General features: G+C 41.3%; 3 protein-coding genes across 8 annotated transcripts in view; 1 reads left to right on the plus strand and 2 right to left on the minus strand.

Moving 5' to 3' along the window:
* The window catches only part of LOC141913201 (fatty acyl-CoA reductase 1-like), a 16,816-nt gene extending 12,474 nt beyond the window's left edge, over positions 1 to 4,342 (plus strand). For all 6 annotated transcript variants that reach the window (XM_074804672.1, XM_074804674.1, XM_074804673.1 and 3 more), the window contains 2 exons: positions 450 to 707; positions 1,222 to 4,342. In XM_074804672.1, coding sequence (XP_074660773.1) covers positions 450 to 707; positions 1,222 to 1,387 — 424 coding nt within the window. In that variant the 3' untranslated portion in view covers positions 1,388 to 4,342. The remainder of the gene's footprint in view (positions 1 to 449; positions 708 to 1,221) is intronic.
* Positions 4,343 to 5,091: 749 nt separating this feature from the next.
* Positions 5,092 to 8,347, minus strand: LOC141913200 (jmjC domain-containing protein E-like). Its single transcript, XM_074804671.1, has 4 exons — positions 7,021 to 8,347; positions 6,310 to 6,492; positions 5,906 to 6,048; positions 5,092 to 5,310 (listed from the first exon to the last, which is right to left on the minus strand). Exons 1-4 carry the CDS (start codon positions 8,263 to 8,265, stop codon positions 5,229 to 5,231), a joined length of 1,653 nt encoding a protein of 550 aa, XP_074660772.1. The 5' UTR covers positions 8,266 to 8,347; the 3' UTR covers positions 5,092 to 5,228.
* Positions 8,348 to 9,822: 1,475 nt separating this feature from the next.
* On the minus strand, positions 9,823 to 15,162 carry LOC141913331 (uncharacterized). The gene has a single exon (XM_074804835.1). The coding sequence runs from the start codon at positions 15,160 to 15,162 to the stop codon at positions 9,823 to 9,825; it is 5,340 nt and encodes a 1,779-aa protein (XP_074660936.1).
* Between the last annotated feature and the right edge of the window lie 3,232 nt (positions 15,163 to 18,394).

The following is an 18,394-nucleotide window of genomic DNA, read 5'->3' on the forward strand; positions in this document are numbered from 1 at the left end:
CATTCCATCAGAAACGTCAGAGTACTAAATATTCATTGTAAATCTTCAATATTTTACATGTTAGTTTCCACTATTCTTAATTGATTTATTAAAAGTTGGTTCCGAGAGCTTACAGAATGTTAGAGGCTCGCTTCATCAGTTGACCTTGTTTTATCAGCCATGATCATACAATATTATCGGAACGTAGAATATCATATCAATATCAGAGTCATTTTGTGAAACTGACCTTAGATCAGCAGTCATCCACCTACCAGTACATAATGTGATGAAAATTTCGTTAAAATATAATTTTTCTTTCCTGCCATTTTTTTCGCAATAGGATGGTACGAATTTTCAACTTTTGTTAAAATATATTTTTTTTTCTTGCCATTTATTTTGCAATAGGATGGTACGAATTTTCAAATTTTGTTAAAATATATTTTTCTTTCTTGCCATTTTTTTCGCAATAGGATGGTACGAATTTTCAAGCGTCTTCAGAAAATGATATCGACGATGTCGTATTTCACTCAGCACACGTGGGAGTGGACGCACACGAATTCCGAGGTGCTCACGTCGAGTTTGACGCCGAACGATAAGAAACAGTTTTACTATGACTCGCGAGCGTTGAACTGGCCCGAATACATCGAAGAATACTGTCTCGGCACGAAAAAATACATCCTGAACGAGGATCTTTCAGGTCTACCAGCTGCGAGAGCTCATCTGAGAAAGTACGTTTTCAATTCATAATCCGACTTATGAAATTATATTGCATGGAAGTATACATGGTCCCTCGGCAGCGATTCGAACCTAGCCTGGACGCTGTATGTGAGCCATACAGTTTTCATGTCTTGCCCATTTAAGACGGTTATTTCCATCCGTGCTAGTTAGATCCTGACTGTATTACAGTTTACTTTTTACTTGATTGTAGATAGAAGATGAAATTTAATCACGATTTTTCATGAGCCCCGCTAATTTCATCAGCCCCAAATCATCCAAAATTTACTGCAATGAATTTCATTTATTCTTTTGAAATTCATCTAACGCAGTTCTCAATGTTTTGGTATTCATCACTCATGAAATGCCATCATAGGCCATTATACAAATGCGAGCAATCTATGTATCTATTGGGCAGCCATACTTGCTGGAAAGCTCGATATAGTACTGACATTTTCCCAATTCCAATACCTTACACATCGCTAGTCCTCTATGAATCTAACAGATTTTTGTTCTCATTTTTTGCAGGCTTCGAAACATTCGATACGCGTTCAACACGGTAATGGTGATCGTGCTGTGGCGTGTTCTGATCGCGCGGTCGCAGTTCGCCCGCAATCTCTGGTTCTTCGTTTTGAATTTAGTTTTCAAATTCGTGCGGTTTTTCCGAATAAGCGGCACGTTGAACCGGCACTAAGCGTGTTTCATAAGGACGAGGACTAAACTTTGAGCTATGTATATAAAAGTCTCGAGTCTTGACTGTACTTAAAAGGATAGCCCGTGGAATATATATGTGCTGTATAGCTGAATTCTTTCATTGTGGTTCACTGAATCCATAGAAAGCTGTAAAGTGTCAGTTCATTTGATATCTTGCAATATTTTCGTGTGGTTCATCTTCGAGCATTGTCGCGATTTGTCGAAGATCGATCTTAATAACGGCGCGTCGATACATACCGTTGTATGCGATGCGGGTGATAGTATATCGCGAGTGCAATTCTACTGAGGTGTGGATATGAACCGTGGATCAAATTCTCAGCTAACTGTGGATAAAGTGTGGATCGTTCATTAGAAATTTCTCTTCAACTTGATATGACGTGATGTAATGGTAATGATCGATCCCAAAATTGATGGCATTTTGAGTTTTTCATCTAACAGTCTCAATTGCAGGATCGTTCATTATCTCCTACACTGAGAATGCATAATTTTATTCTTCAGATAGGCTATGTATGTACCAGTTGTTAGAAATATTGAACTACCATATGTATATCTCGCAGTATTGTAAAGTTAAAATTTTCAGGTGAATGAAAACAAACCAAAAAGTGAAAAAGGACCTGTTATACATGTATATTACCGGTATGACAGGTAAACTTTACCTCTGTTGCAGTCGGAATCTTGTGCTGCAGACTGCTAGTCGATCAGTTATGGGTAAAAAAAACTCTGGATCTACCCCTGCAGTTTGTACCATGACTAAGTATCAAAAGTTCGAATTCCTGTGACAGAGGGAATGGTCGTCATCAGTTGTTTTCCTTAGACAAATGCCTGTCTATAATTCAATCGAAGAAAAACGCCACAATTATCAAGAAAAACTACAAGAGTGGTGGTGTTTCGACTTGATTTTATATGAGCTGATTTTGATGACTCCATTCTATGAAAATGGCTCGGTCAAAATGTCACTGCTCTTGTAGTTTTTCTAAATGATAGTGGGTGAATCTGATTGAAATTGAGTCGCAGTTCTAGATGTCATTAATAGGTAATTATTTTGACATGATACTACGTACTACTATGTTTACACCTGTTAGGCTAAAAATTGATACCTTATTTCCCATTTCTGCTGAGCTCGAGCTTAAAAGTTGACCTGACCGCCTGTCTAGCGTGTGTGTTACTTTCTTTAAAATTGTGACCAAACTAACAGTAACAGACCTGGCGGCAGTTATAGAATTGAACTGATGACAGATTTTATTGCCGTTTACAAAATTATGTTGACGATTTGGAGGAACAGGTATCATTTTATTTTAGCCTAAGTTTATAATCTGTGATGAACTGGTCTTGTTTATGAGGGATGTGAATGAGACCTTTTGACCTGGTTCACCTTTTGAACTGCAATATGATAATACGCATTCTGTGTACATTTAACAACACTACAGGGCATTTGTTCTACATTCACTACGGGGCATTCATTGTCGCTGTAATCGTTGAGAGCAACATCAATCAACAGAAATGTTTTTATCAAAACTTGTAGCTTAGCGATAATAATGACTTTTTTTTCAAAATTTGATTTATTGTCAAATTCGAAAGTAATTCTTATGTCTCTGACAATTACTGTATGTAAAAAATAATGTGCTATTTATAAATGAAGGCATTTCTTTTCCTTGCGTTAAGTGTCTCGTAAATCTATGCATTTTAGCGAAATCTTTGAATGAATTGTTGTTATATCTTATTTTGTTGTAATTTTGTTGATCATGACTATTGTACTACTGGCATAATCATCATAGTTATTAGTAATTTCACGTATAAACTCAAAGTAGAGTAGACAATGTGATTCTGTTAAGATCTCAAAAAAATGTGCAAACTTCATTGGAGGTTAACCATTGATGAAACTCTGTGTTGTGATGATATATAGAGAAAACCCAGTGATATAACGAGAAAGTCCGAAAAGTTTCCTTTAAAGCTTATATTCGTCTTCAAGAATGATAGCCTAATAGTCATCATCCTGAAGGTAACTATTAGGTTATCACGATTGATCAAACACTATATCCGTGTTGAAGCGATGTAGAGAGAATCCCACAATAATAACGAACAACTACTAGCTCAAAGTAACATTTTCAGACTGTTTTTTCGTTATTTTTGTGGGATTCCCTCTAGACTATCAGGTTATAGTCGAAATGTCAGTGTATGGAAATTCGTGGAGAAATTTCTATGGAGTGACTCCACTCATGTCCACCTAACGCAGATTGTTGAAATGTTTTTCGCAGAACTCTGATATCACTCTCAAGTTGAACATATTTTGTTACTATCGAATCATGTTCAGCACTATTGACTTTCCCTTCCACCGATCATCTATGATATGGCCTTAAATATGAAACTGAAATGGTTGTTAGGGAACAGAAGTTTCAATTTATTCTATTACGTAATTGAAATATTTTTTGCAATCTTTGTTATGATTTGTGTAATAACCGACATTAATTTATCCTCATTTTAAATTCACGATTCATTATAGTGCGAATTGCTCAATAAGGTATATTTTATAAGTACGTGGCTTTCAGACAAATCCCTTATAGTATTTGAGGCATTGTTGTGCTTGTTCTTTAAGTGTCTCATTTAATAGTGACAACTTCTATCAATAAGATAAAGGTTTAAAGAGAATTGTCTAGTGTTTGCGTTTGTTGTTGGAGATTGTCATTGGAACTTTGTTTATGTTGAACTCAGAATTTTGACACATGCTGCTTTGCAAATAACTACAGATAGATAGCTTCCATGCGAATTGAATGACAGGGTGGCCACTTACGACCCATTTACAAATTCCCTTATTTTTCCATATAGCACAAAATTCCCTGAGTGAATCAGAGACATTTTTGGTTTAAATAACATGTTAAAATACATTCATTTTTCATGATACACATGTTGATAAAAAAATGTGTGGTCAATAAAATATCCAAATTTCTCCAGGTGTTTCGTAGAAATTGTCAAATTCCCTGATTTTTTATTTCCGACTCCAGGAGTTTTCCAGGTCAGTGGTCACTTTGAATGAATACCATAAAAACTCCATTGAACTTAGTTCCAGGATCCAATGCAAGTGCTCTTGGAGGTGCTTATACTGTCATTATCCAACAAGTTGAATAGATTGACCACCGGTTCCTTCAAATGAGGCAAGTTTCAATTGAAGAAGTCTATGCATGTAATATGTTTAGAATAGTAATTGAAGAATACGGATTACAGCGCTCCTCCATTAGTTGTAGGAGAGACCGAAGAGGAGAGCCCCAGCCCAAGGATTCCCATGTCTTGGGTGTGGGAGCGTTAACAGGTCGGGGTAACCTTCCCGCTGATCCTCAGAAACTGCCAACAATCACAGTAGACTCCGCCCTAGTTGGATCCAATCAAATTTGATAACCGTTTAACTCAGGATGTTTTTTGGAATATTTTTTTGCGACACTACATGTATATGAAATACATAAGACCCAACTTGATAACACTTGAGTTGGACTCATTATTACGGTCCCAAAAGATCTGACTTGAGCAAAGTCTACTGTAGCATCAGGTTAGGGTTTGATGCTATTCAGGACTTGAATAGCGTACACAGTGCATCCTGCCCGCAAGGAGCATTCCGAAATCAGTACTGTAGAAAACTGAAACCGGCTAAAAGTAGCTGAACTAAAAATTCTCGCGCAAGAAAAGAATGAAATATTTAACAGTGATGATCATAATTTAAAAGTCATACAGATCTTCGATACAAAAGTACACGCGGAATGTAAACCACAAAAGTTCGTTCAGATCTTTAGAAAAATAAGTTAATACCGGGGTAAATAGATTCTTAGTTTGATTCACAGCAAATGATGATATACGGGATTCACATCCAGCTTACATTCAGGACACGGAAATTCTCGGGTTAGAAACGGCTCATACCTACAAAAAATTTACAGCAATATAAGATTAATTAATTACTTATTCATTTAACTTGCATTATACATGGATTTTGATAGCGGAAAAAAATGAAACAGTTAAATGAAGGTAGCAGTGAGAGCCTTAGCAGCTTAACAGGTCACTGCACCTCAGTGCAAAAATGTACTACGTGCAGAGAAATGTAATAATGGTAATAATAATAATAACAATAATACTAAATCAATTAACACAGGATCGAGTTGAGGTCTTGAGTTAGAATTAGCTCATTTTCAATGAGTTAACTCTTTGAGTCATATCTAAACTCAGATCTGTGGAACTTGGTCCTGGTTACCGGTTCGTGATACAGTGGAACCTCGTTACAACGAACTTCAGGGCACCAGAAAATCTGTTTATAACATTAAAAGTTTGTTATATCCAGTATGAAATCATTAAGATTGTCTGATTTGGGATGAAATTCTAGTTTTGCAACCGTTAAACAGTTATTTCTGAGGACGTTTTCATGAGCTTCTACTGTTTTCATTTATGCAAAATATTGCCACTGATTACTAATTGACGCAACTGATACCTAATTGACGCATATTCGGTAGTTAAAACTCACCAGAAATTTACGGCTAAATTACGCGGTTCCGTTTTCGCCGGGTACGATTGAACCTCGTGCCACCAGAACGCAGGCATAAATAAAACATCGCCCTCGTCGATAGTACAGTTTAACGGTACCGCGTTCATGAACAATGGGAATTTCTGGAATGGAAAATGCGCAAAATTTCATACCTCGAACAAGGGGCGAGACAGCGCGAAGGAGGTTTGGGTCCAGTTTCACAAAAAAGTTTAACTCAAATTTTTAGTTTGATTGCCAATGGTTGCTTCATGTTTTCAATGAGGACCACGATTCAAACTTGACCGTTTTAGGCTTAAACTTTTTCGTGAAACTGTTCCCTGGTGAGAGCTTTAGAGCCTTAAACTGTATTTTCAATGTTTGACACGAAAGGCCTAGAGTTTTACCTTAAAATCGGGCTTATTTATATCAACAGGGGACATTACGAGGGAAGTGGAGTCACTGAGTCCTCTTCTAATGAATGTTTGACTAGTCGCGTTGTATTTCAGCATCGCTTCTTGTATGTGAGCTTCGTAAAGTTCACGATTTTCATGCGGTTCGAAAAGAATCGACTCCTTGCGTCCACTTATCTGAAATGAAACGAAATATCTCAACATTAGCCGTTGTTTCAGAGCCGGGCTGGTATGAATTCTGCGTGAAAATCTCGGGCAGATCTAGGGTGTGGTTTCCTAATTGCCTCATTGACATTGCCATTTGCTGCCAAAACCTATAGGTTTTCCTAAAAGGATAGATCCTTTTAGGAAATCCGTTTACGTCTATCCTAGATCCAGACCCCGAATCTGCCGTAGATTTCTCGTCACAAATTCCTGGAAGGAAAATATTTTCATTTGCTTCACAACAGGGCGGCCACTGACCATTCTGTGACATGCACGTTGTTTTCTCTGACTTGATCTGCTAAGAATCCAATCAATTAACACAGTCAGAAACTGTTTGATTCTAAGCACGATCTAACTATCTCAACTGATTTCCCTGATTTCAAGACTTATTACAAAATTCGTTGATTATTCCCTGACTTTTTTTGAAGAAATGAAAATTCCCCAACTTTTCCCTGATTCTGGGTAAGTGGCCGCCCCTGAGTTCAATATAGGGAGGGATACCTGACAAAGGAAATTGTCGAACGGGTCGAAATGCAATTTTCCGAGCGTTTTACCGTTACTCAACCAGATATTCGTGTGTTTCAGCTTCATTCCGACGCCTTCGACGAACGGCATCTCGGATATATCGTCGCGCAACTCCGAGAAATAATCCGCCAACGACGTATACTCCAAATACGCCGAAACATTCACGTTCAAACGACTCGAATCGGAAATAATCGTCAAAAATTCCGATACGTTCATATCGACCGAAGCCGGACGCACGACGACCGTATCCGGATACTTCAACTTCGATCGAACGACACTCGGCACTTCGAACGTTTCGAAATCGTCCCAAACGGTCGCGTTTTCGACGCCCTCGAACTCGCCGAGCGGCGCCATCTTGACGTGAATGTTTTTCGCGCCGTATCGCCGAAGGAAAAAGTCCGTCGTCCATTTTTCGTGAGCCGGCCATCGCGAGGTCGCGCGTCGCACGACGAACGGTTTCGATTTTGAGAGATAATCGAGAAAAAAACTGTCGCCGTTTATCTCGTCGACGTCGATCTCTTCGCATTTTTTCATTTCTCGATATTTCGATCGTTGATTTCGCGCCGCGGATATTTTCGCGCAGTTTCCGTCTTTCTCGCCGATTTTATCCGCATTTCCTTCGCAAGAATTCGGCAACGGCGATTTCAAACTGTAGAGATTCGCGAGGATATCCAGTCGGTGATGACCGGCGACTTTCAGGCGACCATTCGCGTCGCGGAAAGTGCCGCAATTCGAATTGACGAAATTCAACAAACTCGTCAAATCGTCGCCGCCCGAATACGCGATCGGTTGAGTTTCACCGGACCGCGGCGTCGGCAGCAAACACATGCGGTCCGGAACGAGTTTCGGAAATAAGACGATTTCGTTCCGTTTTTCGGCATCTGCGATATTCTTATAAACGATTCCCAATTTGCTGCTCGGCCAAACGAACGTTTCCAGGTCGTTGACACTACCGAAAAAGACCGGATTTTCGTTCTCGATCAGTTTGGTTGAAAACAATTTTTGCACATTCGTAAATAACGTTTTCATTTGATTATTTCTGGCCGCATTTTTCACGTAAACGACCAAACAAGAATGTTTGATGATGTTCTGCACTGCTAATGGGTCGATGTTTGAAACCTGAGCACGACTACTGCTGAAACCAGTTGTTGTTATCGTGAATCCTACTCCCAAAGTTAGCCAGAAAATTGAAGAAAGAAATCCACCTCGATCATACGACATCTTATTCTATCTGTTGAACGCTGCAAGAAACGTTAGCCCGAAAATCTGAAGCGTCAATTCACCAACTGTTCTATTCAGCTGTCAGGTGGTTCAGATTTTTAATGATAGATGGCAGTAGATGAACTATCCTTTGGTAGGAAAATGCGGACGATGGACTTACAGGCGGACCCTGGATAACGTTACTTGAAGGACCGCCTTCTTTTGTTTTGATTTCCTAACGTTGAACTCAATTTCGCAAAATTTGTTCCGTCTTTACCACGATATTTTTACACTAAAATAGCTCATTTTCTCAAATTTAACATTTCATAAAAAGTATTTTCGATCAACAACTCGCATATATATGTACATGTGCCCCAGCGTAACAGTAAGTTTTTTTGAAATATAAAGACGATTGATTGTCGTTTCGCGTATGCAGCCCGACCAGGGCGGCCCGGCGGTACGGTACTGTCTATTTCAACTTTTGACTGGGAGATCTTCAGGCCGGGTAGATACCCGATAGAATCCAGAAAGACTGGCAGTTAAACTAGCTTCTGCAGATAGCTGCCCTGAGAAGCGAATTTAGCGTCTGCAACCTGCCCTGAGGCGAATTTAATCTTCTACAGTTATCGACCTACAATTATTAAAATGCCAAGAACATAAAAACACTAAAACTGTAGACATTGCTTAATTTAAGCTTTCCAAAAAAAAGATATGTTTATGAGGTATGCGTTTAAAGTATCGACGGATCCCGATGTGATGGAGTGACTATCACCACAGAGAGTTGACCAGATCCGAAGGAGTAAAGTCGAAGAGCGTGTTGTATTTTGTGAATCTAAACAGCATCTAACTTTATTACTACAGTATAGGGTTACAGTATAGTACACATGGCGCGAAACAGCAACCAATCATATAAGAGAGACATCAACGAATCATATAAGAGAACCAACACATGTCGTTCTCGACACTCCGGGGGCGGCGGTAAGCGCCGAATTTGAAAGTTTACTCTAAGATAACATGTATCGCATTAAATTGAAAGATATTAATAATCACTATACTAAGTAATAGTTTCACGTATGAAATTGAATCGCCATAAGGGCTAGAAATAGGGACATTGCGTTGTGTTGAATAAATGAGTACATAAAGAATATTATATCTATAGAAAGCAAGTTAACATCGTATCGAATAACATTTAAATTCATTAATCCGCTTTATAGTAATAATAAGTAATTCCCAACACCAAGAGTGATTAAACGATATTTCAAGTCCTTTCCGGTAAAGAAAAGTTTCGAAGCGAACGCGTTATTTGTTTAAGATCGGAAACGATTAAAGTTCAGAAAACGCGTAAAAACGATAACGTGTTTGACCATGGACTCTAAAACGAATCGTTTTAGAGTAAAAACGATAACGTGTTTGACCATGGACTCTAAAACGAATCGTTTTAGAGTCCATGGTTTGACCTCGCGGCCGACGAAGAATTTAACGTAAACACGCATGCAGAATCACGTGATGTAAACACAGTCGAGTAAAAAGGCAATGATAGCCTACGCATCGGTTTCATACATATAATCCAGACACAGTTCAGTCTTTCAATAATTTCGTCCAATTTCTAATCTTTCGCTGAGCGTTGGCTGCGGCCAGCCTGGTCGCACGCGTTTTCGGTTGATTTGTATCGGTATTCGTACCGGTATCCGATGAATCATCGACAGATTTCGCGTTAATTTCCAGCGGATATAATTTCGATACGGGTCGGTTCGTACGGCCGGTACTTGTTCGAATATCCGCTGATCGCACAAGTCCATCGGCGCTAACGTTTAATTTCTCGACGAGTGCCATACGCCAGTGTATTCGCTTCTTGTTGTCCTCGTGCACTAAAACAATGTCGCCAGTTTTTATTTTGTTTTCGAGTTTCCCGTTGAGTTTCGCACGTTCTCTGAGCGCTATCAAGTATTCACGGCTCCAACGTCGTTTGAATGAACTCAAAAGTTCTTGCAACGTTTGATTACGGCGTTGAATATCGGTATACGAAACGTTAAAGTCCTGATCATTTAGATCAATGTCCTCATACGGCAACAGAGTTAATTGGCGACCGCATAACAGTTGTGACGGAGATAACGGAAGAGGCTCGTCTTCCGTACTATACACATACGTGAGAGGTCGATCGTTGATCGTAGCCTCAATTTCACACAAGAGAGTTCGTAATTCATCGTCCGTGACGATGCTTCTACCGAGAATCTTTATGAGGCATTCTTTCGTTACATCTATCATCCTTTCCCAGAATCCCCCGAACCAAGGGGCTCGTTTGGGAATGAATGTCCATCTGATTCGATTGTTCGCCATATATCTCGCGACGATCGGCGAATTGACGATTTCTTCTATCTCTACGCAAGATTTTAGAAAGTATGACCCGTTGTCACTGATCAGTTCATGCGGTAACGATCTACGCGAAACGAATCTCCGGAATGCTCGAATAAACGCGGCAGGTGTCATATTAATGACTGATTCGAGATGGACTGCTCGCGTGGTGGCGCATGTAAACAGACAGATGTAACGTTTATGGCGCTTGTCAGACGTGCCTCTGACCCAAATTTCGCCGGAATAATCTACTCCGGTAACAGTAAAGGGCGGAGCATCCGTAACGCGCGAAACTGGAAGTGGTGGTGGTATAGGTCTACAGTAGGCGGAGCCTCGTACTATAGCGCACGTAACACATTTCCTGAGAACTGATTTTACGACTTGTCTAATTTTCGGTATCCAGTATCTTTGCCTGATAGCAGTAACAGTCCCGCCGATTCTTAAATGTTTACACCTCCTGTGGTGAAACAACACGATCAAACGCGTAATATGGTGATCTGGTAAAAGAATGGGAAATTTGGCATCGTAGGGTAAAGACGAATTTTGCACACGACTGCCGCATCGAATAAGTCCCCTGTCATCGATAAAGATTTTCAGTTGTTTGATTAGGTTACCGCGTTTGAGTTTCTGGTCTGTCAATTGATTCAATTCAGATTTAAAGTATGTTTTCTGTAAGTCCATGACCCATTTGTTTTCTGCTGTTTTTATCTCATCGGCGGTGAGTTCCCCGCTAACCCGATCGGCTGGATTCCTCAGATTATGTAAATATCTGAGGAAATAAGCGGTAACACGCACGAGTTCGGTCAACGATCCATATTTTTCCGGATCAATGATCTTTAAGATACCCGCTTTTTCTAACTTTTCGTGTTGTATCGACATGGTAGTCTCGTCGACAGATTCATCAGTTTTAATTTTGTTATCGGCTTGAAATCGCGAGACTGGCCAATCGCCGACTTTCAACCAGTCGGGCCCGTGCCACCATAGTGTTGAATTGGCCAGTTGATGAGTGGTTATACCGCGTGTTAGTAGATCCGCTGGATTATCTTGAGTCGGTACGTAATTCAATTCCACATCGAGATTGTTTAGCTTCAAGGAGTTTATCTCGTGCACCCGATTTTGAACGAAACACGGAAGTCGATTTTCACTCCTAGTCCAACTTAGGACTATCTCGCTATCGGACCAGATAATCGCTTTGCTGAAATTGTAGCATGGATTAAGCGCATCGAATGAATATTTGATCAAACGGGCGCCGACGACGGCGGCCATTAGCTCGAGGCGCGGTAACGAGAGCTGTTTAACGGGTGCAACTCTGTTTTTCGCTATGACAAGCGCGGTGTTTTTCCCTTGACGTAGATAAACGGTGGCTCCGTAGCCACGTGAACTCGCGTCCACAAAGCAATGTAACTCAGTATCGGTATCCTCCGACGGCGCAGAAAAATACTTTCGGTTAATCGTTATTTTTCTCGCATTTTGTGGATCGCGGTACAAAGTTTTCCAGTTAATGCTCACCTCGTCTGGTAATAATTCATCCCACGAGACATTCGCTTTCCATAATTCTTGGATGAATATTTTTGATTTGATGTGAACCGGCGATAACAGTCCTAACGGATCATAGAGACTCGCCACGCTCCTGACGATTTCGCGCTTCGTAATAATTTCTGGTTCGCTATGCTCGATCGCTTGCTTGTATTTAAGCCTGTCCTGATTGGCATCCCACAGGAGTTCTAGGTTGTTGACAACGTCATGTCCGTTCAATAAGTTGTCTTTACTCGCAATATGTCTGAGGTTTTCGTTGTTACTAGTCCACTCACATAGTTTAAATCCTGCGTCGGACATCATCCGATTCGCGTTATGGTAATAATCGATTGCTGTCGATTCGTCTTTCACCGACGTAACGACGTTGTCTACGTATATGCTCGATTTCATATCGTTAGCTACCGTGCTCTTATCTTTGTCCAAATGTGATTTTATGACGGCATTGAGAATAAACGGCGAGCACGCTGCTCCGAATAATACAGATTTAAATTGATACGTAATGAATTTGCTTTCGGGGTCGTTTGGATCGCTTAGCCAGAAAAATTTCGTGAATTTCCGGTCTGGCTCGGCTAGGCCCACTTGAAGGAAGGCCTTTTCGATGTCGCTACTAAGTCCAACGTCGCATGTACGAAAGTTCATCAAGATCGAACCAAGATCGTTAAGCAGTAGCGGTCCTTTTTCCAGGCAGTCATTTAAACTCGGAGACTGACGCGTACGGAAGCTACAATCGTAGACGACGCGAATTGGTGTTGTAGCTGAGTCTTTCTTCATCGAGTGGTGCGGTATATAATGCCCTTCGGATTCGTTTTCCTCGTGGATCGACTCGATGAATCCACGCGCTATTTGATCTTCGATAATTCGATCATAGATTTTTCGGGTATCGTTATTTAGTTTCCTGACCATCGCTCGCGTTCGGTTGGCTGTGTTCAGTCTATTGGTCGGTAATGGAGGGTGTTCCGGCCTCCACGGTAGCTGCGCAACGTATTGGTTTCCCGCCTTTTCGATACAATCCGTCGCGTAATTTTCAAACGTAAGTTCTTCGTTTATCGGGTGTTTTATCCCGAGTGTTTCGACTCTCCAAAAGTTTTCGAGTTGGTCTCGTTCATGAGTATCATCGGTGAGGATAAAGTTCGCGTAGTCACAACGGTCGTGACTCGAGTTTTTTAGCGGACCCGAAAGAAGATAACCGAGTTTTGACGCAACCGCTGTGGGGCCGTTGCCCCTGACGACTTTGTCCTCAACTAAGGACCAGTAGTAGTCGGATCCAATTAATAGAGCGATTTCGAACGATTCACGACCGCTTACAGGGTGCGCCAGTTTCAGACCCGATAGATAATGTAAATTACGTGTATCTTTGATGTGATTACTCATAGGTGTCGTAATGTTCGATTTTACGAGTGCGCTTATCGGCACGTCTCCAGTTTCGGTTTTAATGGCTAACTTGACCCGGTCGTATTTCCTTTGTTTAGATTTAGTATCTCCAAAGATCGAAAGATTCAGTATTTCGCTCGACTCCGGTTTCAAGTTTAATTTCACGGCTGTTTCCTCCGTGATCCATGTTCGGGTCGAGCCTTCATCAAACAATATGCTGACGGTCTCGGAGTTTTGCTGTTTTTCATCAGTAATTTCAGCAACAGCTGTCTTTAAGACGACTGGCGTGGATACGGTGATTGAGTCTTGTGAATTTAGCACGCTGATGTACATTTGCCTGTCATCGCATCGCGGGTTCTGATCGTTATGACCAGCTGATTGTGGTTTTTTGCCGCATAGAGATGTATGGTGTTTATCTGAACATACAGAACAGCTATAGCGTGACCTGCAATCTCTGGCTTTGTGATTTTTTCTCAAACAATTTCGGCAGAGATTTTCTCTTTTCACTATATCCATCCGTTTTTCCAGAGTGTCATAGATAAGACAATCCCTTGATTTGTGGTCTTTCTTGCAGTAGTTACATTGAATCTTATAATTACGGTCTAGACGGCTTGTTTGATTTCGTTTTCTGTGATGAATTAATAACGACGTGTCTGTGGTTTCGTCTTCTGAATCGCTGATGAGCACACTTTGAATGGCTTGTCCTGCCAGACCCGCTTGAATCTCTTTCTGTAACGCTTTCTTCAATTCAGTTAAATTCCATGCTGAATCACCATGGTCGCGTGTGATCTGAGTTTTAATTCCCGATGGGAGTTTCTCGAATATGACTGGAATCAGGAGATCCCCATAGCTTTCCTCGGTCTTACCGAGAGATTTTAGACCCCTGATATAGCCTTCCAGTTCATCGTAGAACTTTTTCATCTGTTGTACATTTTCGCGTGGTTTTGGCAATTCCCACAATGCCTTCATATAATCGTTGATCAATTTATGAGTTTGTCCGTACCTGTTTTTCAAGAGTTCAATGGCTTCGACGTAGTTGTTATTGGTCAGTGATAAGCCCTCGACGCATCGGGCCGCTTCTCCGCTGAGTTGCGCACGAAGATACTGGAATTTTTGGATGTCGTCTAATCCGGTATCGTTGTGGATAGCTGATTCGAATGCATCTATAAAGCCGATCCATTGTAGTAAATCCCCGCTGAATGTCGGTAAATGTAACTTAGGTAGATTGACTTGCCTTGATTTGTTGTTAATCGGTTGATGGGTTGTCGTTGTCGTCGGTTTCGTGTCGTTATTGAACGTTTCAATAAAGAATCTATACTTTTGTATTTCGATAATCCGTTCGAATGCGAAATCATCTGCTTCTGCGATAGATGATTGTAGATTTTCATCAGGCGTCAACGAGAGAATTGTTTGATCTAGTTCTTGGATGAGGTTTAGCTTTGCGACCGCTGATGATATGATTGCTACCAGATCTTGAACTTCGGCTAGGCCTACTTCTGTTGATTCGGATTTTAGGCTCTGGTAGACCTCTTCTGCACGATTGAGGTATTTAGATAACTGCCCTCGGTGGGCCAACCGAGATGCTGTAGGACGCTTCGTTTGGTCCATTTCGTTTTGACGCTCAGTTTTGTCATTCGCATTTTTCGATGTCGTCGACATAATCCTGGTCACGGCACCAAATGTGATGGAGTGACTATCACCACAGAGAGTTGACCAGATCCGAAGGAGTAAAGTCGAAGAGCGTGTTGTATTTTGTGAATCTAAACAGCATCTAACTTTATTACTACAGTATAGGGTTACAGTATAGTACACATGGCGCGAAACAGCAACCAATCATATAAGAGAGACATCAACGAATCATATAAGAGAACCAACACATGTCGTTCTCGACACCCGAAAGAGTAAAACATTCCATCTCAGCGGGGCGTTATACTTCATTAAGAAAGTAGGCCAGCCTCTTCATTGGTCTACCAACTGCGTTCATCATTTGAGGAAATTTACGTTCATTTTATATAATTAAGTTGGTTGATGTTTTTTGTATTTTACGTAGTATAACCGACGGTAAATAGTAAACAAACTTCGTTGCAACCAAGGGTCTGAAAACGACCAGTTTATTTTCATGGCGGCATCATCGCAGCATAGGAGCAGTGGGGATTCAAATTGTTTGCTATTAGTTTTCGATCAAGTTTAATATTCCATAATGCTGGGTGTATAAAGGTGACGTCGCGTCAGTGTTTTATCATGCGGTAACTTCAACAATTCGAAATTTTCAGAGATATTCCTATAGATCAATATTCTATGGTACCCGTGTACCTGGTCTTTATGCTGGATGTATTACAGAGGTGACGTCACGATCGCCTAGCGTGTGTAACAGCGGAACGGTGTACAAACTTCATTGTAAACCCTTTCAACGACTAGAGACAACAACGCGGCTGCCTATTGGTCAGTATTGAAATACGCCACCGGTCGACGGTGAGTAGAATCACTAGGCCAGTCATTCATCTCTTGATCTTCACACTGTGCTGACAGGATTTCGAATATGGCGTTCATCCCGGCGATCATCCTGGCGATTACGCTGCGCTCTTTCCATATAAAGAACGACGCCTTTATGTTTTTTATGTGTTACTGTCCGTCCGTGTGCTGTCGTGTGCGGTTCCGTGTTTATTAATCCTTCGTTTTTCCAGCGTCTAACCCGTTATATTTTTCAGGGCCGATTTATCTATCGATTTTCAACGTTCTATGGAATAAAACTAATGCCCGAAAGCGTCGGCTCCTTCGCCGGTCATGTGCAGAGGATGTCAGACAAAGAGTCGGTCAGGAAATTCTGCCCTCTACACGCCCTCATACGGAACACGAAAACCAGGATGACGAGGCCTCACTGCCCCCACCTATCTACAAAGTGTGCTGAGTGATGTCAATGACGGGCATATCTGTGGGATTGCGCGGGATACAAATGGAGTGGTTATACTGGACTCACGCCACTAGCATTCATTGGTCCTTGTGACCACTCGGATGAGGGATGATTCTACTGTCACACCCTTTGATTTCTGGTATTCATTGAGTCGGCTGAGGGATGATTCTACTGTCACGCCCTTTGATTTCTAGTTTGAGTGCTAGTTTTCATTGCGTCCTTGTGACAACCTCGGATAGGGATGAAGTCTCTTGTCTGGCTTGTGAGTGCTAGGTTTCATTGTGTCCTTGTGACCACCTCGGGCAGGGATGAAGTCTCTTGTCACGCCTTTGAGTGCTAGTTGAGATCCTGAATCTCAATTCGGGCAATCTGGTTTTACTGCGCTATTTTTGTCGTGAACAATCTTACAGGTTTGTCGGTTACTGACATCGCCCAGTACACCCTGTGGTTAGATGGTGAACGTGAGGCGTTGTCATTCAGGTTTTCGCGTTCTGTGTGAGGGCGTGTAGAGGGCAGCAAATTCCTGGCTGACTCTTTTTCTGGTATCCTCTGCACATGACCGGCGCTGGGGAGCCGACGCTTTCGGACATTAGACAGGCAGGGTCATGTCCGTATATATCACAAAATTCTATTCTGGCGGACTCGGATCGCTCTTCCACGGACCCCCGAACAGACAGTTCAAATTTTGATTCCCGGGCCTCAGTCGAACCTTGATGGACATTTTGGTGATTCCCCTTTGAACAAACAACAACATAGATTTTAGGGGTAGGTTCCAAACCTGGCGTGGTATGGCATTTATATTGGCATTTGGCATGGCATTTTCTTCGTTAGAATCAACTAATTTCACTTATTTATATAGATAATCACAGTATCATATAGATAACCATTTTGAAAATGAAATTCTTAATCGCGAAGCAACAGTAAATGAATATTTGCTAAGTACGGAAAATAACAGTTCTAAACGGAGGCCACGTACCCGGCGTGTAGTACTCTCTAGTTGAAGTACTGAATAATTCAATAAAGTTTCTGTTTCCGAAAGAAATAAGTCGAAATCTTGTCTTAATTATTTTCGAAAAATTAAACGGACCCTGAGGCATGACAGGCCATAACGTACACTATGACCGTGTAGTTTTTCCAGGAGTACAAAAGATGGAACCCAGTAACCCTAGTATTGGCCTGTTTAATAAACGCCGAAACCCTAGTATTGGCTTGATGAATAAACGTAGTTACCCTAGTGTTGGCCTGGTTATTAAATGCAGTAACCCTAGTGTTGGCCTGTATAATAAACGCAGTAATCCTAGTGTTGGCCTGCTGAATAAACGCAGTAGCCCTAGTGTTGGCCTGTATAATAAACGCAGTAACCCTACTGTTGGCTTGTATAATAAACACAGTAATCCTGGTATTGGCCTGCTCAATAAACACAGTAACCCCAGTATTGGCCTGCTTAATAAACACAGTAACCCTAGTGTTGGCCTGCTTAATAAACGCAGTAACCCTAGTGTTGGCCTGCTGAATAAACGCAGTAACCCTAGTATTGGCCTGCTCAATAAACACAGTAACCCTAGTATTGGCCTGCTTAATAAACGCAGTAACCCTAGTGTTGGCCTGTTTAATCAACGTAGTTACCCTAGTGTTGGCCTGCTTAATAAACGCAGTAACCCTAGTGTTGGCCTGCTTAATAAACGCAGTAACCCTAGTGTTGGCCTGGTTAATAAACACAGTAACCCTAGTGTTGGCCTTTATAGTAAACGCAGTAATCCTAGTGTTGGCCTGCTGAATAAACGTAGTTACCCTAGTATTGGCCGGCTTAATAAACGCAGTAATCCTAGTGTTGGCCTGCTCAATAAACGCAGTAACCCTAGTGTTGGCCTGTTTAATAAACGCAGTAATCCTAGTGTTGGCCTGCTTAATAAACGTAGTAATCCTAGTGTTGGCCTGCTGAATAAACGCAGTAATCCTAGTGTTGGCCTGCTGAATAAA

This window comes from Tubulanus polymorphus, chromosome 11 (assembly GCF_964204645.1).
Source record: "Tubulanus polymorphus chromosome 11, tnTubPoly1.2, whole genome shotgun sequence".
NCBI classification, from domain to species: domain Eukaryota; kingdom Metazoa; phylum Nemertea; class Palaeonemertea; order Tubulaniformes; family Tubulanidae; genus Tubulanus; species Tubulanus polymorphus.

Excerpts from the sequence above, each read along its gene's own strand:
- LOC141913331 (XM_074804835.1), bottom strand. The coding sequence starts at position 15,162 with ATGTCGACGACATCGAAAAATGCGAATGACAAAACTGAGCGTCAAAAC.
- LOC141913200 (XM_074804671.1), bottom strand. The coding sequence starts at position 8,265 with ATGTCGTATGATCGAGGTGGATTTCTTTCTTCAATTTTCTGGCTAACT. Across the intron at positions 6,049-6,309 it reads TAAATAAGCCCGATTTTAAG|AAATTCCCATTGTTCATGAA; the intron begins GTAAAACTCTAG and ends TTTCCATTCCAG. Across the intron at positions 5,311-5,905 it reads AATTTAGCCGTAAATTTCTG|GTATGAGCCGTTTCTAACCC; the intron begins GTGAGTTTTAAC and ends AATTTTTTGTAG.